The 27535-nt window shown below is 43.2% G+C and overlaps 1 protein-coding gene and 1 long non-coding RNA gene across 2 annotated transcripts in view; one reads left to right on the top strand and one right to left on the bottom strand.

The window, feature by feature from the left end:
* On the bottom strand, positions 1-7319 carry ADAMTS1 (ADAM metallopeptidase with thrombospondin type 1 motif 1). Its single transcript, XM_015299177.4, is given in 11 exon segments — positions 1-2106; positions 2482-2657; positions 3568-3743; positions 3846-4032; positions 4161-4447; positions 4743-4910; positions 5318-5450; positions 5913-6259; positions 6363-6394; positions 6396-6483; positions 6486-7319. Coding segments are annotated over 11 exon segments (2766 nt in total). The 5' UTR covers positions 6916-7319; the 3' UTR covers positions 1-1364.
* Positions 6469-27535, top strand: part of LOC124417328 — a 25664-nt gene continuing 4597 nt past the window's right edge. The window contains exon 1 of the long non-coding RNA XR_006931898.1: positions 6469-6687. This is a non-coding gene — a long non-coding RNA (uncharacterized LOC124417328). The remainder of the gene's footprint in view (positions 6688-27535) is intronic.

Raw genomic sequence — 27535 nt, forward strand, 5'->3', positions numbered from 1 at the left:
TTTCAAAATTTATAGGGTTCATTTATTACTTCTAGTAACATATTATACTGTATAAATACTCTATCCTTGTTATATGTCCTTTTAAAAAAGCGATAACTTAGAAGATCACATTAGACAAGAAGTATAAAAATAAATATGCTCATTATATGCATTTATTACAAATTATAACCCTTCCCAGAAGGGAAAGAAATATAAAATACTTATAAAGTATGTAACATCTATAGTAATATATTTTACTATATACATATGGAAAGCCATATTCTCTCATTGTCTATGGACTGGCACAAACTTTTAATTATGCAAATGCTGGCGTACTGTGCTGTGGATGGACCTGCTATCCTTCAGCTTTGTCTTCCCGCCTTATCAGTGATTTGAGCACTACAAACCCATCGGAGGCCATTTAGGAGAGGTTCCCATTCGTAGCGGGATTTCTTTGATGTCTTTTAATCCAAATGCAAATAATTGCTATCAGCTGGGGTAAGGGAAAAATTAACTTGAGAGCACTGACTGAAACGCCCACTGCCACTAGTCTGGTTGACAGGATGGTAGAACCAAGCTCAAATCAAAGTCAGTGGAAGGTATGCAGAAGGCACAAAGAGCAACTACTCATAGATACTACCTGCTCCATGAAGATTTCCACTTTTTCTAGCCTCTGGATTAGATGTCACTACAGAGGCATTAGAGTGGATATGAGAAATGGACAGGAACATTGGAATGACATAAAGATGCTTTAAAGGAAATGATGAAAGGATGACATTCTAGTTATTTGTGGAATAGTTTTTGCTATTCCTTACTCTTTACAGGTAGAGAATATGGCTTTGTTTTTATATAAAACTGTTCTCTGAAACAATAGCAGCCATGAATGACTTAGTTAAAGCTCCTTTTCTAATCCTGTGTTTTGCCCTTCGTGAGGTAGGTAAGCCCTGACCAATTATTTTAAGCTATCTTTTCCACTCCGCTTTGTCTTCTCTTCTTGCATGTGGGGACTTGATCAGTACCACAATATAAACCCAAAAAAAGGGAGAATTAACCAACCCCAAAATGTTTGCTTAAACATGCTTTGGCCACTGCTCATGTTTTAATTCGTAACAGACTTTAAAAAAGGAAGTTATATTACCCTAGGGCCTTCTCTGCTGAAGATGAGTGAGTGACATTGGTCTGCTATCCTATCAAATCTGCAGTTGGCAGGGTAGTTTTAGGATGCAATGCCAACTAAGGTTATTTGCACTGTCCCACCTCAATGGATCCTCACCATAAATTTTGTACGCAAGACATATGCGCTACCTCTAGCCCTCTTATTTTCAGTGCATTGTTCTGAAGGAAAAAAAAAATAAAAAAAAATTAGCTTTCCCAACTTATACTATTTAACTGCAGTCCGTAACATTGCAGAAGTCTATCAGGTGCTTCGGTTTCTTGGAAGGCTCACAGCTTTCTTGTGGCAGCACGCCGCCGTCGTAAGAAATACATTTCAACAACCTCTTTTTGAAACCTTTCCCGCATGTCTTAGAGCAAGCCGACCAGTCCCCCAGCTGCCACTGTGGGCAGGGAATATCGGCACAGGGACGGATATCACTGGGCTTCAGCTCCCGGGCACAGTCAGTGGCTGGCCGCCCCCGGGGGTCCCGACACTCCACTGCCCGCCGCTGCCAGCCCGAGCCACACGACTTGGAGCACTCGCCCCACTCCTCAATGACCCACTCGGAGGAGATGATCTCCTTGATGGCATTGAAGGACTCTTTCTTTTTACTGGGCACCTTCTCTGACGCAGGCTGAGCAGGCTTCTTCACAAAATAGGTGAACTTGATCTTAGGCTGTGGCAGGTCCCCCACCGTGAGGACTTGGATGGTCAGAGGCTCCTTTAGAGGGCTGAAACTGCGGATCCTCTCCAGAGCGGCCGAAGAGCCGCTGTATCTCAGCACGCTGCCCTTGTAGGTGATGTCCTGCTCCAGCGTCGACAGGGTGTAATCGCCATTGAGGACATAGGTGCCATCTGCGGCTTTGATGGCCAGGAAGCTGCCGTCATGCCTGGCACCTCTGTGATTCCGCTGCTTCACCTCGATATTGGTCGCCCCAGCTGGAATGGTGACCACGTCATGGTAGCCCGGTCTGCCCAAGAGAAGAAAGAAAGGCTGAGTTCTCCGCTCATCCCTGGGACAGGGGAGGAGCTGCCTCACACAAGGCTGAATTTCATTTGGAGCCAAAGCATGAAGCTCGCAAGTTGCTGACCTAATAGAACTAATGGATTAAGAGATTTGCAAAGTCACATCCCACATTAGTGCTGTGGCAAAGGCATGTCCCATGTAATGGGTTTCCTTTAACACCGAGATCTGACTGTGAGTCATCATCAATCAACCGTCTTTGACAGAACAAATCTCAGTTCCAAGGATAAACTGAGACAGTATCTCACTGACTTGGAAACCAAAAGCCTACACCCACAAAACATTCCCCAGAACAAAACAGCAGCTGCGGTCATGCACTCACTTTGCTCTAACGAATGTGCCAGACACTTTTTTGCAAGTGGATCCATTGCCACCGCAGATCCCGCATTTGTCAAACTTCTTATTGGAGCCTATCATCCGGTCACAGCCAGCCTTCACGCACTGTCCCTGGACGCACACAGAGGTGGAGTCGGGGCTACACGGGGTGCCATCCACAACCTTCAGAGGAAACCAGCGGGGGGACATTCCATTAGAAAACGCACATTTCTTTGAAATTGCAAACAAAATGCATACAAAATGGAGAATATGAACGGAGGGAAGGCCTGCAGCACCCAGATTTTTAAGGCTTCTCAAACTAGAAACCAAAGCAGTCTGTGGGAAGTTGGAGCTAGATAATGATGCTTCAACTCACTTGAAAAAAATAAATAAGGAAAACAAGCACTATTGGTATTTATTAACACCCACCCCACTCCAAAAGAAGTCCACAGAACTGTTAGTAATTTTGTATAAAGGGCATTTTTCTTCTCACGTCACTAGAAGTGAGTGTAAAAGAAAGTACAGAACTAAAATTGCCTTTAAAGGTGTCCAATCAAACCTTCCCTTCTAGGAGTACTCCTCTACAATAAATATCTGTGTCATCACCCTGGCAGTTACTGGCACTCAACAGCTAATGACAGTGAGTTCAAGTAGCTACGCAAGATAAGTTATTTTTCCTTTTGTTTATTTTAAGCTGTCAGCGTATTAGTAACAGCTATGACAAAGCACTGATATTTTGGCAAGGAACCACCAGAATTCTCCAAACATCTCTCAGTGTAATCAAATTGGTGGAAGGAGAGGGAAGGAAACCAGGGTGGAGTGGGTAGAAGAGGTGGTTCGTGTGAAGTAACTGCAAGCACTGTGCCAGACTATTTAAAGCATGCTGGCACCAATCAGACTGTACATGTATGGAGCAGGAACGGAAGAATGCTGCTTAAATACAAGATGAACATGATCTCATATTTCTGATCTAGCTTAAGTACAAGAAGAACACAATCTCAGATTTCTACACTCCTTGACTCTTAACTTCACAAGGAGTAGGACAAAATAGAAATCTGCTTCTTTAGGAGTGTGAGAGATAACTTTCAAATACCTTTGGCTGTAAAACAAAGAAGTATCCCGTCCCTTTTGCTCTGCAGACCAGTTTGCATCTGTCCTTTGGAGAGACACCGGCATACTTGGGTGTCCACTCCACTGCAGGTCCGCTTCCAAAGGTAGACTTGGAAAACTCATTGTGCTTCTCACATTGTTCCTCTCTAAAGGTTTTGCCTGCAGGCAGAGGAAAGACAGATGGACATCAGATCAACTTCTGTACATGGTCTTCCTCCAGAAGATCCCCTTCCTTCACCTCAAAAATGGGGAAAAGATTACCATTGTTATCTGGACAGTCCTCGATGTTGCACGACCTGTACTGCACCCGCTTCCCCTCACAGTACTTCCCCCCATTTCTTGGAACGGGGTTGTCACACTCCCTGAAAGAGTACTGCACGCCGCCGCCGCAGCTCCGGGAGCATTCTCCCCAGGCTCCCCAGGACCCCCAGCTGCCATGCACTGGGGTCTGAAAGCACAAGCAGACAGAGACCAAAACAGTTAGATTAGACCACAAAGACTGTAACACAAGCTGCTTGTAAAAGAAAAAAGAAACAAAACCAAAAAAAAAACCTTCTAAGCCTGCAGAATACTTACATCATAATGCTTCTTCTCAGTCTTATTCACACACTTGCCATTCATGCACCATTTCCCTTCCCCACAACTGGTACCATCCGCCCAAGGGAAGTGTTTGGTTTGGCAGACGAGCAGTCCTCCCGAAGTGCCGGTACACCACAGAGTTGTGCACGTACTGGCTGCATCAGGGCAGTGCTTGGATTCATCTCCAAAAGTGAACTGGCACTGTCTGTTGGCATCATACAGCGTGCCGGGCAGGTCAGAAGGAAGCTGGATTGGTCTGTGGGGCTTGTCCAACAAACACTCACCTGAAAAGGAATAGAGAAGGAAAATAGAGCAGATGGTGCTGTCAGTGAGTTCAGTTTTAGAGGGGAAAAATGTATTTGCTTCTGTGAAACTGCATTTGCATTGCAGCATGACTTTTCCAGCCAATCCGTGCCACCGTTTTTGTACAACTAAGGGCCTTCTAATGTCATTGGCAGCATGCAAAGGGTTAATGCTGTCTTTAGCAGAAAGCACTCCCTTAATTAAAAGGGAAAAGAAGCGAAGCAGTAAAACGCAAGAGCATGAATGCCACACGAATGGAAACTTTAACCACCTTACCATGACCGTTATCCAAAAATGTTGTAATCATGTAGGCACTACATGGAGACCAGGGCTGGCTGCGATCCAGGTTGGAAAGCATGGATGCCATCATGTGGAAATCCCGGCTTATTCCATTAATGCCAGCACACTGCTTTGCATCGTCATGAGGCATGTTAAACACGTGGCCTTAGGAAAAAAAATAAAATATAAAGGTTTGTGATTTCAGCAAGTCTGTCCTTTGCATTACCAACGCTACTGTAACTCTAGAGCTACTCATGGTCAGGTCTTTAAATACTGAAACAATAGTGGGAGCTGAACAGTGCCAAGTTTTAAGCAGATTACAGAGCATCTTCTCTCTCCTCACAGGCTATTTTCCTGCAATCTCAGTCCAACACAGCTCTCACACACAATGCAGTGTGGCCTGGAACTGCTTTCGGCATTGGAACCCTGCTGCACTGCCAGGCTGTGCTGCTTCCAGCCTTGCCAAGGCAGCACAGGGTGCCCAGTGCCTGCGGAACAGGGAGCTTCCAGCCTCACTGCATCGAGCTGCCTGCAATTAATCAGCTGAAATCGCATTTTAGAGCTTCAAGTACCTAGCTCGTGGGCTGTTGTGAAGGCAGCCTGCAAGCCGTCGTCCTCTATGATAGAGCAACTGCGGTTTAGATCACAAACGGTTCCCACATCGGCCATCCCGAGAGTATCACATGTCTTGGCACCACAGAGGTCCTGCAAAAAAAGGCAGTTCATTATTAATCAGATCAGAGCCTTCACCTTGGCAAGAACCATCCCACCCTGGCAGCTTGCCTTCACTTATGGAAAGTGCATAAATATTCAGTACTTCAATGGGTACGATGGCAAAAATCTGTCTTTGGAACATACACAGGGCTTACACGTAGAAGCAGGATGCATAATTTCCATACTGACTCTGCTAAAAATATACAGCAGAAACACACCGCATATCACACAATATCCCAAGCTGGAAGGGACCCGTAAGAATCACTGAGCCCGATTCCTACACCGTAAGCTTCACCTGAGACAGCACAAAGGATACTGAACCCTAAACAACCGAATTTCATTTCAATTGCAGACCGCTCTGTGGAGCCCACAGTGCCTCCAAGTGCTTTTTAGGGGCTCCTGGGGGTGGGGAGCTACAGGCAGCGGGGTAGACTCGGCCTCCTCGTCCCTCACCTGCCTGGTGAAGAGGATGGCAGTGTCGTAGTGTTCGGCGTGCCGGTCACTGGGCGGGTTGTGTTGCTTCTGCCAGCTGCAGAAGTTGCGCAGGGTGAGGGCAGCGTTGGAGGAGATGTCGGGTCCTTTGCGCTCCTCGTAGATGACCATGATCTTCACCACCACCAGGCTGATGGAGTTGCGGATGCTGGGGTGCTTGTAGAGCTTGGCCGCCACCGAGAGCAGCGTCAGGAGGTAGTGCTTCAGTCCGCTGCCGTGGAACTCGGCCATCGACTGGTCGGCCACCAGCATGGTCTCGACGTAGCGGGGGCTGGAGACGAATCTTTTTTTCCTTTTGCTTCTCATTTCTGCATTGAAAGAGAGAGGGAGAGCGCGCGCACGTGAGCAACACACCAGAACTCGGCGCCCGAGGGCAGCACCCGCAGCCCCGCTCCCACCCCCGCTCGGTACCTGCGTGCCCCGAGGGCTCCGGCTCCGGCCCCGCCGCCTCGGCCCCCACCGCCCCCTGCTCGGTCACGGCGCAGCGGGATGCGGCGGGAGCGCGGGGCCCGCGGACGCGGAGGAGGTGGGGGCCGAGGCGGTGCGCCGCGGCTCCGGGCGCGGGCTGGATGAGGTACTCGCGGCCCCGCAACGAGAAGGCGCCGCGCATCCCCGCGCACAGGCTGAGGGCGGCTGCCGAGCCGGGGTCCCGGTTGACGGTGCCGGAGTAGAAGCAGCGGGCGAGGTCGTCTCCCGGCGGCGGGGAGGAGGAGGAGGGCGGCGGCGGCCCGCCCAGGTACTGCAGGGTGAAGTCCGGGGCCAGGAAGCTGCTGTCGGGCTCCAGCTCCAGCGTCAGGCGCTCCCCGAAGGCCTCCAGGCGGAAGCGCTCCCGGCCGCCGGCGGAGCCCAGGCGGCGCGGCAGCACCAGGGCCTGGCGGGCGGCGGGGCGCTGGGCGCTGCACAGCCCCAGCAGCCCCAGCAGCGCGGCCAGCACGGGCGGCGGCGGGCGGGCGCCGGCCCTCATCGCGGCGCGGCGGCGCGGCGGCTGCGGGCGGTCGCTGAAGCTGAGCGAGCGGTGCGCGGCGGTTCGCTCGCGGCGTGAGGCTCTCTCCCGGCGGAGGGGCGGCCGCGGGTCCGCGATCACTGCGGGTGCGGCGGAGACTTCCCCATGGCCGGCTTTTCGGGAGGGGTCTGCCGGAGGGTCCCGCTCCGCGGCTCTCCGCTCGCTGCCGTTCCTTTCCCTTCGGCTCTCCGAGCTCCGGTCGCTCGCTCCTGAGAAAGCCCCGGGACGGCCTCGCGTGCACTTCCACGGCGCGGGGCCGAGCAGCCTCCCCTCCTGCGGGCGGCGGCAGGGACGGAACGAAGGCGGCCCTCGAGCCCTCGACCCTCCGCCGCGATGCGAACGCCTCCGCCGAGCGGGGTGAGTGCGGCAGCCCGGCCGCCGCCGCCGCCCTTTATGGGGTTTGTCCGGGCCGCCCCCATCCCCGGCGCGGCCCCGCCGCCCCCCACCGCGCCGCCCCTCGGCCCGGGCCGTGAGCTCACTGCGTGCGTAAGGCGGCGGCGGGCGGCCCCCGCCCCCGGCTCCCCCACCGCCCTCGACGGGGCGGGACGGGGCGCGGTGCGGTGCCGTGCGGCGGGAAGGGCAGGGGTCCCGGTCCGAGCCCGAGCCCGAGTCACGCTGCCGGGCGGGGGGATACAGCCGGCCCCCGCCCGCCGACCCTCACCCCTCGACAGGGCTCGGGGTTCCGTTGCCTCTTGGTTGTGCTTTTCCTTTCCTTTTCTCCCCCCTTCCCCCTCCTTTTTTATTTCTTTTTTCCTCTTGAAGGAGTCCTTGTCCGTGCGCAGCCTTAACGGCTACAGTCAGCCGTGCACCTGTAGTTCTGGGAAATGGTTCCTTACAAATCACTTAATTACAGGCATCTACGTAGGTGCAGGCAGCGTTTTTCCCCGAGGCAGCCCCAGCGGTACAGCTAATCCACACTGTAGTGCGGAGCCCCATCAGCAATGCGCCTTTGTCCTCGTTGAGGCCTTATTGAGGATCAGGGCAAAGAAGTGGTGAGCAAATGTGGTAACAGAAACCGAAGTGCTGTACCTATCGGTGACGGATGCTTCAGTGCCAAGCAATGCCATGCTTTATGCCAAGGCAAAACTTACAGGCTGGAGGTAGAGCAGCATGCACTAGTACTACGCCTTATGCCAAGGCAAAGCTCACAGGCTGGAGGCAGAGCAGAATGCATCATCTTGATGGTAGTGTCTTTGTGACAGAGCTAGTGTTTCTAAACCTAAACCAGAGGATTTTCATCCTCATTTAGACCAATGTCGCGTAAACTTGGAGATGTGTACCAGTGGCTGATTACCCATCTAGGTCAAACAATACATTTCTCTCCCACAGTATTGTGAACAGATGAACTGGAGTTTCCAGTTTCTTATTCCACAAAAAGTGCTGTCATCCCACATTGATGAGCAAAATCAAAGGGGGAACTTCACTTAGTATGCAGCAGCCCAAGTCCTTACCTCTTTAGCAGAGCCTTGCAACTCAACAGTTGGAGCTGTGCGCCCATCTCTGCCCTTGTTTTTGAGACCTGGTGATGTGTACCCAGGTCTGCTTTTCTAGGATAGGAAACACAACAGTGGCACGGTCCATTTGCTCTGTTAGTTTTCTTTTGTATCTGATACATACCTAGCAGCTCACGTAATTTATTTTTGAACGTGAAGGTTCAAAATAGTTACGCTTGCAAAAATATTAATTAAAAATACAGAAATATCCTGGTCGGTGTTGATAGAACTGAAGGGATGGAGCCTCAGTGACCACTGAGGATGTCCTGGAAGACACGAGCAGCTTTGTCACGATGTTTGGCAATTCCTTTTTGATTTTAAATCAAAGATTTGAATTATCCCGACCACCTTAAGAATACTTTTTGCACGAGTGAGGTCTTCCTTGTGTTCCACCAGGTGGCAGTCGCCTATCACGGATTTTTTTTTGGACAGTGCTTCGTGATTCGTCTGTTTCCAGCTCTGCTCTGGTGGAATTGCCTTTACATTTCAGCGCTGTTCTCAATGCTTTGGTGACTATGAGAGTTGGTTAAGAGCTTTTTTTACATAGTGTCCAACAGCATGGTTTAGTTCAGTGGCATCCACTCAGCAATTGCCTTATTTTCCAATTACTGCTGCTGAGAATGCACAGACAGGAACGTCAGTGATATATGTGCACTAAGCATGAATCGAGGGAATAATTAGAAATAGAAACAAAAAGCTTGGCTCCTGACAAGCGTGTAATGCTGCTGCATGCTATGCATATAGTCTTGCAAGTGTTTATTTCTGCAAATGATTCCAATGGCTAGCTGTATATTCAAGGCTGGAGAGCACGTATATGCCTATTTGCAATCCATATCCAATGCATATCAACTGTATAAAATATATATATATATTGTATAAATGAAAATCCATGTAATGCACAGATAAGAGTGTTTTAGAGAGCTAAACGTATCGAACTCGCTTAATTTCACTCAGTGGGATGAAAAGTTGTTTTTTAGTTCATTTCTAGTGTTTTCTGGGAAAAAGGCATTAACTTTTATTGCAAAGGTAGCCGCCAGATGGAGCTCATTGATCACTGTATTTTAGTTGGTAGTGGAAGAGCAGTGTTTTCATTTAGGGATTAACCCCAGCGATTTTCAGTATCTGAGCAGTATTAACAGTGGCAAAGTTTTAGTTTCTTTTCCAGTCTTTGTGTAAGCAGTGGCTTCCAGAATTAAAACACAACAACAGCAAACACAATGAGATTTCAGCCTGTTTGTTTAAATGCTGCAGGAGAACATCTTTCAGGACCTTTTAAAACAGCAGATGGCACATTAGGCCCACTGACTAGAGGGTAGACGATGATGCTGTTAGAAGGATACTCAAAAGAACACTTCCAACAACCTTAAAGCCATTCTTTTTTTTTCTTTTTTTTTTTTTTTTAAATCTATCTCATTTTGCAGAACTTTTCTCCCTACCGAAAGGTTCACTCATAATCAACAATTCTATTCGCTTACTAGTGTTTGAGCAGCCTGAGAGGTTTGCCTTCATGCAGAAGAAGGGAATCCATTGTCATTCAGGATGACTGACACTATCGAACAAGATTGCTTATGGATCCTGGTCCACTGTGATGTCTTTTGTGATATACATGATTGTGTAGCTTATTGCTCTTTTCCATTTATTATTGATTTTGACGTCATTAACACTTGAGGATTACAGGATGTTAAACTGGGATATGAGAGAAAAACTCTGGCTTTACTTTTGTGTTTTGATAACCAGCAATAATGGGATAAAGCAAAACCACATCCAGCATCACTTTGATAATTATCTGGAACTATTTTTTTTTTCGGAGGAATTGTGATTCAGTGTGCTGAACAGTTTCCCCATAGTTTCTCCTTTTACATCAGCTAATAATCAAGGTTGCTGAAAAATAAATAAAACCAACCCAGAATCTTTGGGCTCAGCCAAATTTTATTACTAAATAGCTTATATAGACCTGTGTACAGTCAAAATGAAGCACTACCAGTTCTTTCTGCTTCCCATTGGTAAACTTTGATCAAAATTGAATTCAGTAGGATCACTGTTCCTCTGGCTGCATGAGTCAAACAGTTTATTACTCAACAAATGTAATGCACCAGACATTTGTATTCAGGATTTATAAAGGTATGGGCAATCAAGAAGATTGATTTAGTTTCAACCCAACGGCACTTGTAGAAGTAAGAATCCACTTATCTTATGCAAAAAGGATATTAATCCACAGATAATTTCTGTAGTCATTTTGCTTTGACTTTACGTAACACAGTCCAGTGATTTTAATGCAGTTACAGGCATCATAAATGATGGTGTAATTTCTCTTTTAAGATACGTATTTTTTACTAGGCACAGATAAAAGCATATGTAATACAGATCCTCTTATAACTCTCCTAAAGACTATATTATCAGTTGCCAAAGCTTTCAGTTGGTGGTTTTTTGTGGCTTCTTCATACGAGATTCTACAACTGGTTTACTTGTTTAACTGTTCCTGAAATAAGCATGATGAAAAATACATTGTGTTTTGTCCAAAAGTTTGTAGCCATTTTGTTGTAGGGCAAGTGTGGAGGGAAATTAAAATCAAGGAAGGCTGATGTCAGCTAGAGTGTACAAAGACTGCAGTCATGGGTAGTAATGTTCCCTTAATGATGGGCAACTGTAATACCGACGGCCCTCAACGTCCTCCTTGTGTTATAGCCATGAGTCATAGATTTCTTCTGACACTACTAGTAGGTTAGGTCTGATGAAGGTGATGAGAGACATGGAACTGTTGAGACCTGGACTTAAAAAGTGGGCCCAGATGATCTTAATGAGATTCAACGAGGCCAAGTATAAGGTTCTGCACTTGGGTCTGTGCAATCTCACCTGTGTACAGACTGGGAGAAGAACTCATTGAAAGCAGCCATGGGGAGAAGCACTAGGGGGTCCTGGTGGATTAAAAGCTGAATGTGAGATAACAGGAAAGCCAAATGTATCCTGGGCTGCATCAGAAGAGGGTTGGCCAGAAGGGTGAGGGAAATAACTGAGGGATGGAACACCTCTTCTGTGAGGACAGACCGAGAAAGCTGAAGCTGTTCAGCATGGTGAAGGGAAGGTTCTGGGGACATCTGAGAGTGGCCTTTCAGTATCCAAAGGGGGCCTGTAAGAAAGAAGGGGACAAACTCTTTAGAAGTGTCTGTTGTGGCAGGACAAGGGGAAGTGGTTTCAAACTAAAACGGGAGATTTAGGTTGGATATAAGGAAGAAGCTTCTACTATAAAGGTAGTGAAGAACTGGAACAGGTTGCCGAGAGTGGTGGTGGATGCCCTGTCCCTGCAGACTTTCAAGGTGAGGCTGGATGTGGCTTTGAGCAACCTGATCTATCTGTAGGTGTCCCTATTAGCTGCTGGGGGATTAGACCAGATTATCTATAAAGGTCTTTTCCAGTTTTAAATGATTCTGTAATTCTATAATGTGAGTCATGCTGGGACTGACACAGAGCATCATTTCTTCTGTAGCTGAATGTGACCAAGGGAGGACGGCAGTGCATCACCAGTGGTGTATGCTGGTTGACATGCTTGAGCTGAATTGTCTTGGTAGGGAAAAGTGAGCCTGTGTCTTGACCAGTAGCTGCCTGTATTCGTGTCTACATGTGAAGCTGTCTATTGTTGAATCCCTATCTGATCCAAGACATCAAAGACTGTTGGCATCTCCTGGCTGTTTGTTGATTGATGTGCTTGTTTGGACCTGTGAGTTAGCGCACTTAAAGAAATACATTATAAGGCTAGTGGAGGCAAAGCTGTGCATACATTTAACACCAGTTTTCTAGCTGGATCAACACCTAGGGGACTGCCTAGCATCTACTTTTATGTTACCCTCCTGGCCCAGCTGTTATCAGCCACATTTGTTAGCAAAAATCTCTTACCGAAGTACAGTAAGTCTGAAGAGGGAGGTTTGCATAAGAATGTGAATTCAGATGTGACCATATCACAGAAAAGTTGTTCTAAGGACTGCTGAGGTCTGCCACTGTATCCCAGTTTCTAGTGGTAGAAGTATTCCTACTGAGGAATTCATGCCACCATCTAAATGGCTTATGAACAGCTGACCTAAATCCAAATTTTCACGGTCAAAACAACTGCCAGTGTCAAGTATACAAAAATCTCTCTGAAAAGAAGAGATCAAATAAAAAGGATTTAGGTGAAACAAAATGTTGAATTATACTATGTCTGCAAAAGTGTTTCAGAAGTTAAATATAACCATAACATTGGCTGCTAAGTCCCTCAGCAACTGGCAAAGAGAATGGAGCACATTTGTGCATACCCTGAGTTCCACTGACATTTTGATATTTTTATCACACTATTTCAACAGATACCATGCTTGCTCAGTGTACTTTGGACACAGGGTTTCATAAGTGCTGCAAGAAGTGTTACAGTCTCCACAGACATTCTCATAACGAGAGGTCATCACTGTGCCCATTAATATATATTTTTTTCCTTCCAGACATTTGTGTGGTGTAGGAGACAATTGTCACTTAGCAGATGAAGGCATGTGACAGCAATTCCAGGGAGTTTCTATCTTGCTAAACAGTGCCCTCCTTATTGCTGTCCTAGGCATGTGCTGGTGTTTCTTTGGGACCAAAGAAGCCTATATAATGTCAATAATCCTTTATAAAAAGTATCAGGAAATTTGGACCCATTCAAGAAACATTTTCTTTGGAGTCAGATTTCAAGCTGGGCAGTTTCCTCACCCTAATGCTCACACAGCCACACCAACAGTTGTGTCGGCTTAGTAGAGGGTGTGATAATGCATTGCAGAAAGTGGTAGGAAAGGGCAGCTCAGCCTGGCAGGAAGACAAGAGCTAAACTGCCACACACATAATATTGTACATAGCTTGACTTGCACGAGGACTTATTAATATGAGCATCCATTTTACTAACCTTCCTATCTCACATTCTCCCTCTATGATTTTAGTAGCCTCATTTACGTACTTTATCTTACCCATGCTTTTTCCAACCCTTCTTATCACACCTTTCCTCCCTGTTATGCTGGATAATCAAGAGTTAGTAGTAAGGGCATTTAACAAAGGGCAAAAAAACATTAAGGAAGATGCTTTACTACTCTCTACTCCCCAAACAATTTATATACATACTTAGACTTATTTAATCCATGTCTTGCTAAAAGCAGGATTAGATGGGCTTTCCTTTTGGTTTGCAGAGATGGATCTGGACCCCTAAACTGTAGTTCTTGGTGCTCCCCTTGGTATCGGTTGTTCTGAGAGGGTGGATCTCTTCCTTCCTCTCCCTTTCCAAAGAGCCTTACCTTTTCTGAGCATGTCTGAAGAGTGATGTTCAATAATTAGATTTTGTTGTGGCACTTGTGAAATCTTTCTTTTTGTCTGGCACAGTTGTTTTCCCTCTTGAATAATTTTGCTATCCAGGGAAAAAAAATAGGCCGGTTGCAAACTCCTGTATGCGGGGTCATTGTCTTGTCTACTTGCTGTTATAGCCCAACACTGTACTTGAGATTGCCTAAAAACACATCTTAGTGTAGATTTGTATTCATTATCAGGTTCTCCACTGCGTATGATAGGAATAATTACTATCATTGTTGTCATTAGATTGCAGTGTTTTCCCTCTTTTTCTTTAGACGTGAGTCTTACCTTTCTACGCTTTCTACACTTTGTGAAATGCTTTACTGTAATGAGGAGTTCCCCAGACATCAGTCCTGAGAGTAATTGGTATCCTTCATAAACGTTAGATATCTTGCATTTGAATATACAAATATGTTAGACTGCCACCTTTCCTGCTACTAAATAATGCTCAACTTGTGCCACAGAAATGTCTACCACTTAGTAGAATTTCAGTCATTTTAGAGACATGAGTCACCTTTGTTGTAACTTCATGCTGTGAACATGATTGTGATTACCAATCACAAAATTGAATTTCGTTGAGTGGTAATCAGAAAGTGCAGAACTAACATTGCATCCTTTGCCTTCAACTTCCTGCTCAAAACAGATTATCCATAGACTGTGTGAAGCCAGAAGATGCCACTCTTTCTGTCAGTACTGGCACAGAGGTGGATGTTAGGAGCCCCCCTAACCTTTGTAACAAGTATTTGAGTAGCCACTATTACATAGTAGGTCACTGTTGGCATTTTTTTTTTCATCTTAAATCTTGCTTTGATTGTAAGATATTGACTGAACAGCCATTGACTTCCATGAAGCTTAAATCACACATGGAAAACAACTTTATGGACTCCTCAGCTTACTGCTGGGGTTCTTCGAATACAGAACTGGGAGAGTCGGCCAATACACCAGAGGATTATGCTGCCATGTGAAGGGAATTGAACAGGCTGGAGACATGCATTGAGAGGAATCTCATGGAGTTCAACGAGAAGTGTGAAGTCCTGCACCAGAGGAGTAACAGCTCGAGGTACCAATATGTGCTGGGAGCTACTCAGCTGGAAAACAACTTGCAAAAAAGGGACCTTTGGGTCCTGGTGGACATTAGGATGAACTTGAGCCGGTAATGTGCCCTTGCAGCAAAGAAAACTAATATTATCCTGGCTGATGTAGGCAAACTATTGCCAGAATGTTGAAGAGGTGATAATTTTGCTCTGTTTAGCACTGATGAAGTCACACTGGGAGTACTGTGTGTAGTTCTGGGCTCTCCAATACAAGAGAGATATGGACATGTGGAGAGAGTGCATCCAAAGGCCACCACTAAGATGCTGAAGGGACTGGAGCGTGTCTCCTATGAGAAAAGGCTGATAGAGCTGGGATTGCTCAGTCTATAGAAAAGAAAGCTCAAAGGGATCTCATCGGTGTCTATAAATACTTCAAGGGAAGGTGCAAAGGGGACTGAATCAGACTCTTTTCAGTAGTGACAAGATAAGAGGCAATGGGCACAAGAGGGTCTTAATGAACATCAGAAAACATTTATTTACAGTGCAGGTGATTGAGCAATGTAACAGGTTGCCCAGAGAAGTTGTGGAGTTTCCTTCTTTGGAGATATTCAAATACTCTATGGGTGCAACCTGCTGTCTGTATCCCTAATTGAGCAGAGGGTTGAACCATTGACTTCCAGAGGACCCTTCCAACCTCAACCGTTCTGAGATTTTGTGAAATCTAAGGCTTCAAATTTACCTGCCACTGTAGCTATTTGAGAAATAAATGGAGGAGTGACTTCATTACTCAAAGTCCAGAAACTTTGGTCAAAAAGCAACAGTTAATGCATTTCTGCTTGCAGAAGTTGAATAATAAGAGTTCATAGTTCCGAGCTTTACTCTTCTGAAAGGAGGGATTTTGACATATGTGTCAGTGCTACTTTTATAATGCCAAAGAGTGGTTAGTCCCTAGGTTCTCCAGTGTTTTTACTAATCTCAGCACTAACTGCAAGCAATTGTAATGGAGATCAGCTGTTAGCTTCCATCTTGCTGCCAAACTAGGCTTGTATCACAAGTGGAGAGGTGCTAGACAGTCAAGTGTGAAATTCTCTTGCCTGCATCTCTTTTATTCAGACCTGATGGAAATAACACGTAAGCAAGTACAAAACCTCAGCAATACATACCTCAAGAGAGAGAACCTTAAAAGGCAGATTTACTTAATGGCAAAATTGGGGATTTGCATCAGCATTTTTTTTTAGGTACTTTAATCCAGTCATTTATCAATTTATACCATGAGCTAAGCAAATATTTCAGAAATACTGCACGAGATTATAATGCAAAGTCATGGTTTTAAGTACAATGCTACGTGTCTTTCTTTAATATTCGTTGTATACCAAAATAGCATGCCTTTTCTTTAATATTCATTGTATACCAAAATAGGATGCCTTTGTAACTTCTGAGAGGCCTAGTTCTGCTACAGACTCCTTTTAAGACGAGAAGCAAATCACCTAAGCTTAAGTCCAGCAAAAGCCATAAGTATGTAAAAATCAGTTATTAAATTATTATAAAGTAGATGGTTCAAACCATTTTTTTAGAAGTTTGATGGCTTTCAGAAGCCATCAGTAATTGCCTCCTTCTAAACACTGTATTTTTGACTCTTTCATTGTGCATATATGGCTTCAGAATGAGCAACTCGCAGTCTTTAAGAAGTATCTCCTCAGCATCTCCCCTCCCCAGGCTGTCCCCAGGCACCCCAGGGTGGCTGCTGGGCCCAGCCCACCTGACTGGAACCAGCTGTGTCTCACCTCATGGGGCAGTCCTGGCCTTGCCTCACGCTGGAGCCCTAAAGCCCACCGCTGCCACTGCATGTACACATTAAAAATGGTACAGAAAGGCAACGCATAAGGATATCCTGCACTTTTCACTTTCTAACTCATATCTCTTCATCCAGCTTCACAGTCCCTATCAGCTTCTGCCCTTCCTATTTGCCTTTTCCTCTAATGAATCGCCTTCTAACCGGTGGCACCAGGGGAAACAACAGAAGAAATGGGAAAGATTTCTGAAATGGCGTAATATTTTCTGCTCTCACAGAAACTAATACCCTCAGCTTTTCTCACTTGCCTGTTTACAGTGTAAGATCTCCCAAGTGCTGCAAAAATGTAATATCTGACACTTTCTCTGCTCCTCTATAAAGAGGCTTCTGACTGCCCTCTGCTTTCCTCTGTGTATATGCACTTTCTGCTTTCTCTTCCACCTAATGAATACTACAATTGATATTTTCACTTCTGAAAAGGTAAATGCCTACCTACACCAGCACTTGGAGGAGTAAATATTGCAAAAAACCAAGAAAGCGAGTGAGCAACCAACCAACATCCAAATAAAAGAAAAACAGCCAAAGAAAGAGAGGATTCATTCATCTTAAGTGTTTCCAAAGAATTTTTGGAAACAGCAATCATAACAATAAATCTTAAGACTACAGAAATGGTTAAACCAGTAAAATAATGAGCAGAGTGACCCCCAGAACATCAGGCTGGAACAGACCAGTAGTCATTAGCAGAAAGAATTTGAGCTCTGGGGCAGTGTGAGCTACTCCCTCCACTTTTTGGAAGATTTAAAATTACTCTCATAGTTCACTGTGCAGTCACACTTGCTATCTCCCCAGCCAATCTGGAGCAGCCCATGTGTGCCTCTCCTCTGGCACATAGCCTTGTTTGCACAGCTCCATATTAAGACTAGTAATACTCTTTGCCCACGTGAAGAACCCTTGTTGCAGTGATGTAACACGCAGTTCAATCATATAATGTTAACAAAGAGATCTTGAGCAGACACGTAGACCCCAATTCTGGAAATATTTATAGTTAGGCTTGAGTTCTGGCATCTTATTAACCCCTTGAGTGTTTGGAGGATTGAAAACTTAATAAAATGTTGGCTAAAGTATTCTGTTTACAAATGATTCAAGAGGAAGCATGTGCAATGACTTAGACAAGAAATGAAGTTTTTTCAAACAAAACATCCTTCTATCCATGCTCTATATATGTCAGTTTACACCATAGAGATTATAAGAGAGCACAGCCAGAAATAAACAAATCCTAGTAGACCAATACCCAGATTTGTGTTTTCACTCGTGTTACCAGTAGGTCTTCTGGAAAAACATAATTGCTTTTTAGCTTCCATTTAGTATTATTAACGTCTCATCCTGGTTTTAATACGCACTTTTGAAAGCCTTCACTGTACCCGTATGAACAAGCCCTTTGATTTCCCATGGGCATAAATATAAGCATGTGAACAAATTGGGAGACATTATTGGGACCTCTATTGATGTTCTGTCTTTGCTTTGCCAACTCCTTTTTTCATAGTCTGTCACAGGATATTTTATAGTTTTGGGTGATAAAGAACTGAAATCAGAGAGCACAGGGCATACATTCATGATACCTTCCCATTCATTCTATTTCCATGTGTGACATGGTGAAGTTACAGCTTCTCTGACTGAATGGTTTAGATTGTCAGATATGAGCTTTAAAGTTAAGATCTATACTTTAGGCAAAAGTAAAGGTTAGGATATATGACTAAAATTCATCGAGAAAAAATTCACAAGTTTGAAATGTTTCAGGTCTTCTAGGAATACATGGGCCTGTTTCTACCAATTGGTCTCAGTGTTTTGACTCATTCTGTTGAGATCCACCTTCTGTTTATTTAGAAGATTGTGAGTTTCATGCATAATTAAAATATCATGATCATAAAAATGCCTCATGGTTTCACATAGGATATGTATTTTTAATACAATAATTAATTTTATGCCTTCATAAATTCAGCCATCATTTCTAATAAGCTGGTCCTAACTGGAAGACAAGCATCACACACCCTCACATGCTGACAATCCTCTATTCTGTTGTGAAAGAGGGAGCTGGGTCTCTTGTCTGGTTTGGCATCTGGCTGAGGTACAGCTGAGGTAACCCCGCATTCTTTGGATCAGCCACGCTGCCAAGCTGTGAAAGAGACCTTGGATTACAGCCACCTCCGCATGGGTCAGCTGTGTGCTGAGGGACATTTGCATGCCCCTTACAAAATGCTAGTGGGTGAAGAGGCAAGAGGGTGACCTCCAGCTGTTTTTGCTTACTCTAGACTCTTTCAGGCTTGGAAGAGCTGCTGGCCCAAGTCCAAGAGCAGTCTGGGGAAGTCCTGTAGGAATTAATGAGGGACATTGTCTGGGAAGACTTTCTGAGCCTCTAGGGCTGACATCCCATGGCCTGAGAGCTGGTTATGTGTCATGTGTCTTCAAAGGCATTATGAAAGCAGTTAGGGAAGTCTCTTCCCCAAGACCAAAGTCCCATAGGAGGCTTCCCATCTGAGCCTGGACTTGTTCTTACACATGACAAATAGAACAAAGCAGTTCATGGCCATTTAGAAGATAGAAAATCGGTGTTATTATGTGTTGCTTTTCTTTCCTAAACATTCAAAATCTCCATTCTGTTGCTCAATAACATTTATGAAAAGGGAGTAATATAAAAATAATAGCTACTGCACAAATATGCACAGCTGTCACATGTAACACACCTTTTAAAACCAAAGCATGGTCAGGTATTTTTGCAAAAAGTAGAAAAAAATTCACTTCGTAAAAACATATATAGTTCTGTTGATGCCAACTCAGCTGTCATTGCTTTATATGGTAAATATATGAGCTAATATAGGTTGTCTAAATAAATACCTAATGAGACAAAGAGTGAAACCAAATTTAACTGTGAGGGCCCTGCTGGCTTTATTTCAAAGCTTAAAAAAAAAAAAAAGAAAGTCTCCTTTTACCTTTTCAAAAGGACTTAAACATAGAATGGGAAACAAGCTGAAAAACTATAAACGCTAAAGATATAAAATTAGTCTCTGAAAGCTGAGAAATTGTAAGTGGCAACATTAACTCCTGTTTATTTCAGGGAGGGCAGTAAAGAAAAGGTCAATTAAGGTGAGGACATCTGCCACTAAAACTGCCAGCACTTACTGCTTTATGTTAATCTCTATGGCTCTAATCCCACAGTATTTTTTACATATCGGTGGACAGCTGCACTTGAACAGAGGCCCATTGACTTGTCATTTGAGCATCTCTTTTGCATTCAAGGACTTTGATGTGTATGGCTGGAAGGACGAAGTCTCAGCTTTAGCCCACAGCAGCATCCTGGTACGTACGTGCTGCTTTCTTAGCATGCTGCAATTCTTCTTGACTACTGCAACTCTGCAAAGAACTGTGGAAAAACACACATGCATGTTTTAACTCCCATGTGGATCATTTGATTGTACAATTGTGATGTGACAAGTACCAAACGTTGTAGCAGTGAGTAATATAAATGGTGGTTATCCACAAGGCAGGCATTTGATTATTAGTGCCAGTGAAAGGACGTCAGGTTACTGATGTTGGATACTGCTGTTCCTGTAGCCTATGAGAAATGTGACAGGTGCAGTTTCATGATAAGGCTTTCTAAAGATGTAGATGAGTAGATATGTTTTCCAGGAGTAGGGATGGAGGCAAAGAGCATGATGGCTGAAAAGTGAGCATGATGAATTTCTGGACTGAATAACGTGTCTACTTCCTATCACAGCAGAGGAAGGAACACACTATGAAAGAAATGTCTTCCAGACTCATATCCCTAATAAGCTATGAAATATACGTGCATAAACTCCCTGCTTGGGCTTATTTCAATACCCAAACAAGCTTGTGAGCAGTGTTTGATTATTCAAGAGTAGGGGAATGCAAACCTTCTGACACCTCCAAGAAGCTTCCAACAAGCACTTGGACTTGGAATTGGTGCCTAGGGAGCTTTTCCACACAGAGATAAGTTTAATTGCAGACATCAGCATTTTGTTTTGGAGTCTGCTTTGTCCAGAATTTTGCAGTGTGTGCATATGTCATCTCAAGCATAACAGCTAGCAAAAAAGGATCAGCTGGTGCTCTAGACTTCAAGGCCAAGTGCTGTGAATATCTGCAATAAATGTTACACACTTGAATAATGCCTTTGGCTCAGTCTGTGCTGTCTCTGGGATAGTGAGCCAGGGAGCACGGTATGAACCCTGAACTGCTCATTGTGTGCATGCATTGCTGGCAAGGGGATACCCTAAGTCCAACTATCTCCAAGTCCTGTACTTTCCCTATCATCCATGAAATGGGGCTTTCCTATGGGGAGTAGCCAGCTAGCACATTTATTCTGGGGTACAATGGAATAAGTAGTATAAAGGCGTATCTCTTCTCATTAAGGGGAAAAGAAACCCTTTGGAAAGAATTGCATACTTCACCCCACTGAATTTGTTCTTGCTTGAGATGAAATCGGTTGACTACATTGTCATCTATTCCTATTTTAGTCCATGTGTAAAAAAACTTAGAGTTTTATGGCTAGAGTTTGTCATTAGTTATCACATATGAGGGATTCCGAGTGTAGTAGTTTTATGGCATCAGTGTAGGTGTTGAGTTGGATTTTTTTTTTTTTATGTTTGACATATTATCTATTTTTAGAGCTAGCAAGAAATATAGAGTAAAGATAGAATATAAACAATTCAATGAGTTTACAGTCAGTCTGATGCTATGAGTCAGATGGAAGAAAGTTGATGATAAAGGGTGTGACTGGGATAAATAGATAATTATCATGTAAAATAGCACAAACGTCAGCCAAAGTTGGAAGAAGATAGTGTTTCCAAACTGGAAAATATTTTTCAGCTGGGGATTTGGGGATTTGTATGCTAAGAGAGGTTTAGGAGACTTCTCTATGCAGCTTGCAAACGCCCCAATCAATTCATCCTTAAATTGAGGTTGTCTGTTGTTTGGCTATTGCCACTCAGCCATGTATGGTATTCACTTAACTGTGGTTATGGAGAGGGCTAGAAGGCTTATGATGCTGGAAGAAGACTAAAATCTCATAATTAAAGGCATGCACTTAAAAAAAAAATTGCTGAAAAATTAAAAAAAAAATAGAGCAGAAGACTTCAGCTGTTACATAGGTGTCTGCTGTCTATCAAGGTAATTTGTGGTTTTCATGAACCAAACATTCTAAGCAGATGGTGAAATTTAATTGATTTTGCAAGGATACATGAATATTCCTACACCATGGGAATGCTTTAAGGGAGCTTGTAGAAACTGTAATAGCAGTCCTGTTTCAAAGAGGTACTGTGAGGGTGGCTCCCCTAACCCACTTTCCCTCAATTCTGAAAGTTGGTACAAGACTGATAGAGGCACTTCCCATCCTCAGCAGCTCCACAACACCCTCTTGCCAAGAAAGGAAGGTATAAATGTTTATTTTCTCACCCAGCTAGTGGGCATCAGCTGACCTCTATGGCACCTGTAGTGACTGGTCATAACCATTGAATTCATTTCATTGATTCTGGTAGGTCATCTCTGCCCTGTATCCATTTGTTCTTTGTACTCTTTATACTTTTTACTCCTTGTACTTTTATACTCTTTATATACTTTAAATACTCATACACACAAGGAAGCAAAATCTTATTGAGATCGGTTATCTAGATTAGAAAAAACAACAACCAAGACTAGAAACACGTTGATGAAACTTGTAATATGTGGCTAGGAACTGACAGCAAATATGGAATTAATTTGAATAAGCTCTTCTGTAGTATTAGGGCCACCCAAAAGATGGCACTAAACAACCTTTAGTCACTCCACCTGATACATGGGTATACATCCACACATGCACACAAAGATTTCTAAGAATACTCACTAAGAATATTTTGCTAGCTTAATTTTGTAATTTTGTGTGCAAAATTAGAAATTCTCTTAGATAATTCTATGTTAGACCAGCAGGAAAACTGGGGAGAACACATTTATATAAGCAGATAAACTTTGCACTGCAAATATTACTTTTCTAGACCCACATGAAAGCATTCATATTTTTGTAAACATGACAATGTGACGTTTGGTGAACAGCATAATTACACTAAAATTACTCAGGAGTGAGGCACTGCAGTTAAAATATTTGATTATTTCAGAGCTACTGATGCCACCACTATATATTGACTTTGGTAAATATGTGGTTATTGGGGCAGAAGTGATTATTTATGTGAGTGCAATGTGAAGTCATTTTGTCAGTGCAAACAGAGACACATTGAATAGCAAGTGTTAGCAAGGGCAAAACCTGGCCTATTGTCACTACCTTTTTAAGCATGTAGGGCCAATGATTTTGATGTCCAAGTCAGTGTAGTAGGTCTGTGGTGAGAACAAGACGTGTTTCTACTAGTCACCTTCTAGTTTATGATGAAATAGTTGAAGGAGTAAAAAATCGCTTTCATATTTATCAACCTATGAAAACTCTTGTTGTTATCTAATTTACAATAAGCCCTAAAGATAAGAGCGTTCAGAAAAAGTGCTGGAGGAGAAAACCTGACATCCTGGAGTTAGCTTTTTCTATGATTTCAGTTTCACGATTGTAATCAAATACCACATTGTTAATAGTAAACAACACAACTTCAAGAACACCACCTCTGCTTAGGGCAGAAATAATTTGGGCACCAAAAGGATTTGAGAAACTCATTGCCTTCCACATACGTTTGATTCCCGTGTGTTATGAGGCTTCTCTTTTAAATGTGGTTGCCTGTTAACCCACAGCTAAAGTAGACAGTTAAAAAGAAACATCCCAGGAAATGGGACAGATGTGGGAATTGAAGGAAGTCTGCCTGGGTACAAAAACTTCTTTCACCTCATTTTCCAAAGCTTGTCCTTCAGTGAGTCTTTAGTATCTTGCTCACTCCTGCATTTCTTACTGCCACAGTCAGAATGAATGTCTTGGAAACACTGAGTTCTCTATACACTCATGAAATTAAAGGCATTTAAATTGACTATCAGCTCAGAAGTGGAAGTCAAAGTTTTATATTTGGGCATATATTATTTTTGTTCCTCTCTTGACAGCTTGAGAAAGGCATTTCACTCATATGATGATTTGATAATAATAATAATAATAATAAAAACCAACCAAAAAACAACAACAACAAAAAAAAAAAAACCAAGTGTGGATGTTGAGGTTTTCATAAGGAAATGAACTGGAATTTATTCAACAGAACTTAATAGCACCTGCGGAAAAGCTGTGCACAGACGTGGAAACAGTAACTGGCTTGGTTATGTATATTCACCATGGGTAAAAATGCCAAAAAAAAAAAAAAAAAAAAGATAGGAGAAGTACACAGAATGAATAGGTGAGGAGCTGGGTTCTCTTTGCTTTTGTAGCAACGTGAGGTTTACTCACTGAAAGAAAGAGATTCTGCACATGGAGTTTTCAGGTAGCGTGTGGTTACATTTTACCATAGCTTGTTGGCATCAACGGTTTACTAGTATTGAATGTGTAGTGGGAGTACTGTGATAGGACTAGGCTGCAATAGTCAGTGCTAAAATATATGGATGTACATTAGTAATTAACTTTAAAAGGTTTGTAGTAACATAGTATTTCAATATAGTATACCTAGACTAAATGAAGCAGATACATTTGTGTGTCGCAAAATCCTTTATAATTTGATTTTAACCAACGTCGTATTAGTTAAAATTCTGCAAGTAACAGGAAATATGTGAGATCACTCCTCAGGAATATATCTTAAAGGAGGTGGGGAGCAAAGAGTTTTTCTGACAGCCATTGCAATTTGCATAACATGTAAATTCTGAGGAGTTTTGAACTCACTGCAGATATTTTCTACCCCAGAGGATGTATAGTTTCTTACATAAGCTTAGAGATAACTTTGCAGTGAAGTAAGAGCTGGAGGAGGTAAGGGGGTGGGATGACAGGGAGGCAGAGAGCCTGAACTGGAACATTATGAATTCTCACAATGGTAGCTCACTGAAAAAAATTCTGCAGAACAAACCTTCCTTCCTTCATCCAGTCAAGTTTTGGAAAGAATTGTAGCATTTGAAACTGAGTTTTTACTTGAAAACTCTTTGGAAACAGGATACTGCTCCCAAGCTCTTTCAGTACTTTTGAGACCTGAAATGATATTCATCTCAGTCAACTTCGGACATTTCATAGAATCATAGAATGGCCTGGGTTGAAAAGGACCACAATGACCACCTAGTTTCAACCCCCCTGCCATGGGCAGGGTTGCCAACCACTACCAGGCTGCCCAGAGCCACATCCAGCCTGCATTCGCATTGTAGCTATCTGCATATGAACCCCACATCCCTTTGTCACTGGAAAGAAGTACACATTTTTAATGTACAAGTCATCTCATTTATCATGGACATGTACTATAGGGTAAAGTGAATAGTGTGTGTGAAGTGCCTATTTTCTCTCTGTTGAAAAGCACTTATAAAGACTATTTCTGATACAGATTGCAAAGTCCATGAGAGGAACTCCGTCTCCAGTGTCAAAGGTATTTTTACTTTTGATTTTTGGAAGACTATGAAAAAGTTGCTACAGTTGTGTATATTTAGATTCAAAAAATTAAGAAGTGGAACAGTCTGATATGCTCTTGGCAGAGAACATGCCACTGGAATAATTTATGACAGCAGTGTTTGTCTTCATAGAGCAACTTACATAAAAGTCAACTATTGAACCATAAAGCAGTCTGTAGAGCAGTTGGAGGCCAGGGATGGATTCATCTGATTATGGGTGAAAGCTTCCTCCACATCCAATAACCTCGAGACAACTTTCTACTCCCTTTATAGTCAACAGAGAGAAACATGAGCACAGTTAGTATCATCCTTATGTCAGTGGCAAAAGCCAGAAGTATTGCACCTTCCAAGTGTCTGCTTTTCTCCATTACCTTGTACAGGTGCCAGGATTGACTATTTAAAGGCACTTTAAGAGTTGCTTTAGGTAGAACTAGAGCTCCCATCTGCAACAGGGAACTGCTTTTGTGGATGCAAGTTGCAAGAGGAGACTTGAATGAAAAAAATGTAACTGGGAGGGTCAATCTGACACTGAAAGCAGCTGTAAAAAATCCTGATAGGGGAAGAACAGTTGTTTTGTACTGCTGTTTGGGAGTCTAGCAATCCATGATATGTTTCTGGATGTGCAAGTAGAACTTGCTGCATGACTCAAAACGGGATAGCTATGAATTTTATGTCTTCCAGTTGCTTCCCCTGGGAAACAATGTTAATGATATCTTCTTGTGCTTCTTTGTCACTCACCATTTGACCTGTGTAAGCATAGGAGAATTCTGAAATCTCACAGCTCGTCTTCACAGTTATGGGAAACTTGGGGATATTTGGTTAAGTTAAGCTTTGAATGGCAGCTCTTTCTTTCAGCTAGCTTAGTTCTGGATCAAACCAGCATAACTTGTTTGGGAGAAAATCCAAGCAATGAACTTAACAGAGAAACTTTGGGGATAGGAATTTTATTTTGTTTTGCAGTATGAACAATTTTTATAAGAAAGTAAACTGTAGGATCATAAATACATGTTTTACCTTTTCTGTTTTCTCTTCTTTCTGCTGCTATATATTGTTGCTGTGCATTCTGGCTCAAATGTGAGGATTGGAGACAAAAGCAATCTGCAGACATCACTGTTGATGTAAGCCTTTCTCTTTCTTGGACTTGCTCAGTGCAGCAAACTCACGTAACTCCACCTGTAGCCATCCATCTTCCTGGGAATCATAACACGTGTATGCTAAGGACATGTAAGGCTCTTGTTGACTGCTGCTATGAAACTAACCAATAGGAAGAAATTTTTCAATACCCTGAACCGCTGTTGCAACAACATTTTATGGTTACTGTATAAAGGAAGCTAAGATACCTAACATAGCTATTCAAAGCCTCCCTTTTATGGAGGCAGTGAAAATCTTTTTGAAGGCAAAATTCTTAGTAAAGTAGGTTCCTCATGGGGAGAGAAAGTGTCCTAATCATTCAAAAGAGCACTGACACAGAATAGTAGGTGCCGCAGTCCCATTGTTGGTCTTGGAAGCAAAACTGTAGCAATACTGACATCACAAGTTTGGGTTGGACCCCTGTCTCCGGTTACTTTATTTTCCCCTGTATTTTTTGTAATCTCAGGTTTGTGTACTGTATGCACTTTTGAGTGATTATGCTGCCTACACTGTGCTTCTGCAATTTGTCTGCAAAATATCTTGAAGGCTGAAACTACTGTGGTGGAAATTATTAATGACAACAATGAGTGCAAAGCCTAATTAGTACCAGAACTCAAGCCTTATCTTCTCACTCCAAGGTAAAAATCTATAAGTGGCTTATATCATGCTGGTCGCACGATGTTAAACAAACAAACAAAAATAACAACAACCTAAACCTTCCAGATTGAGTCTGTAAGAGAACTGCTTGTTTGTATGTGGTTACTGATCTCACCATTATCATGATTCTCGATTCATTTCATATTTTGATATTCCTGCATGTTTATATTCATTTGCTGTACAGGGGCTTGAAAGACTATCTGATGGTCTGCTACAGTGTTATCTTATAGCAAGAGATGATGCTATCATCCAGCTATTAGCTGGAAAGTGCACTAATTATTTTCTGAGTGGGCAGAAGATCACAGCCAATGGACAATGGAAAGACAAGCAAGCTACATACAACTGTGCCCTGGAATTAAGCTGAGGGAGGAAAAATAATATTTTTAAATATAGTCCATAAAGATAATTTCAAGGCTTTTTTAAAGGCTTTGCCATGCTCTCAAATGGGAAACTTAAGAATTATTCAGTGTCAAGACCAGAAAGGCCAGATCACAGTAGCAGAGATTCAGTAGTAGTAAATAAGAGAAATACCTTATTTTCAAAGTCACAAGGCAAACTTTGATCATCATACAGGAAGTACAGCAGACCTAAAA

Source organism: Gallus gallus, chromosome 1 (genome assembly GCF_016699485.2).
Source record: "Gallus gallus isolate bGalGal1 chromosome 1, bGalGal1.mat.broiler.GRCg7b, whole genome shotgun sequence".
Taxonomy (NCBI): Eukaryota; Metazoa; Chordata; class Aves; order Galliformes; family Phasianidae; genus Gallus; species Gallus gallus.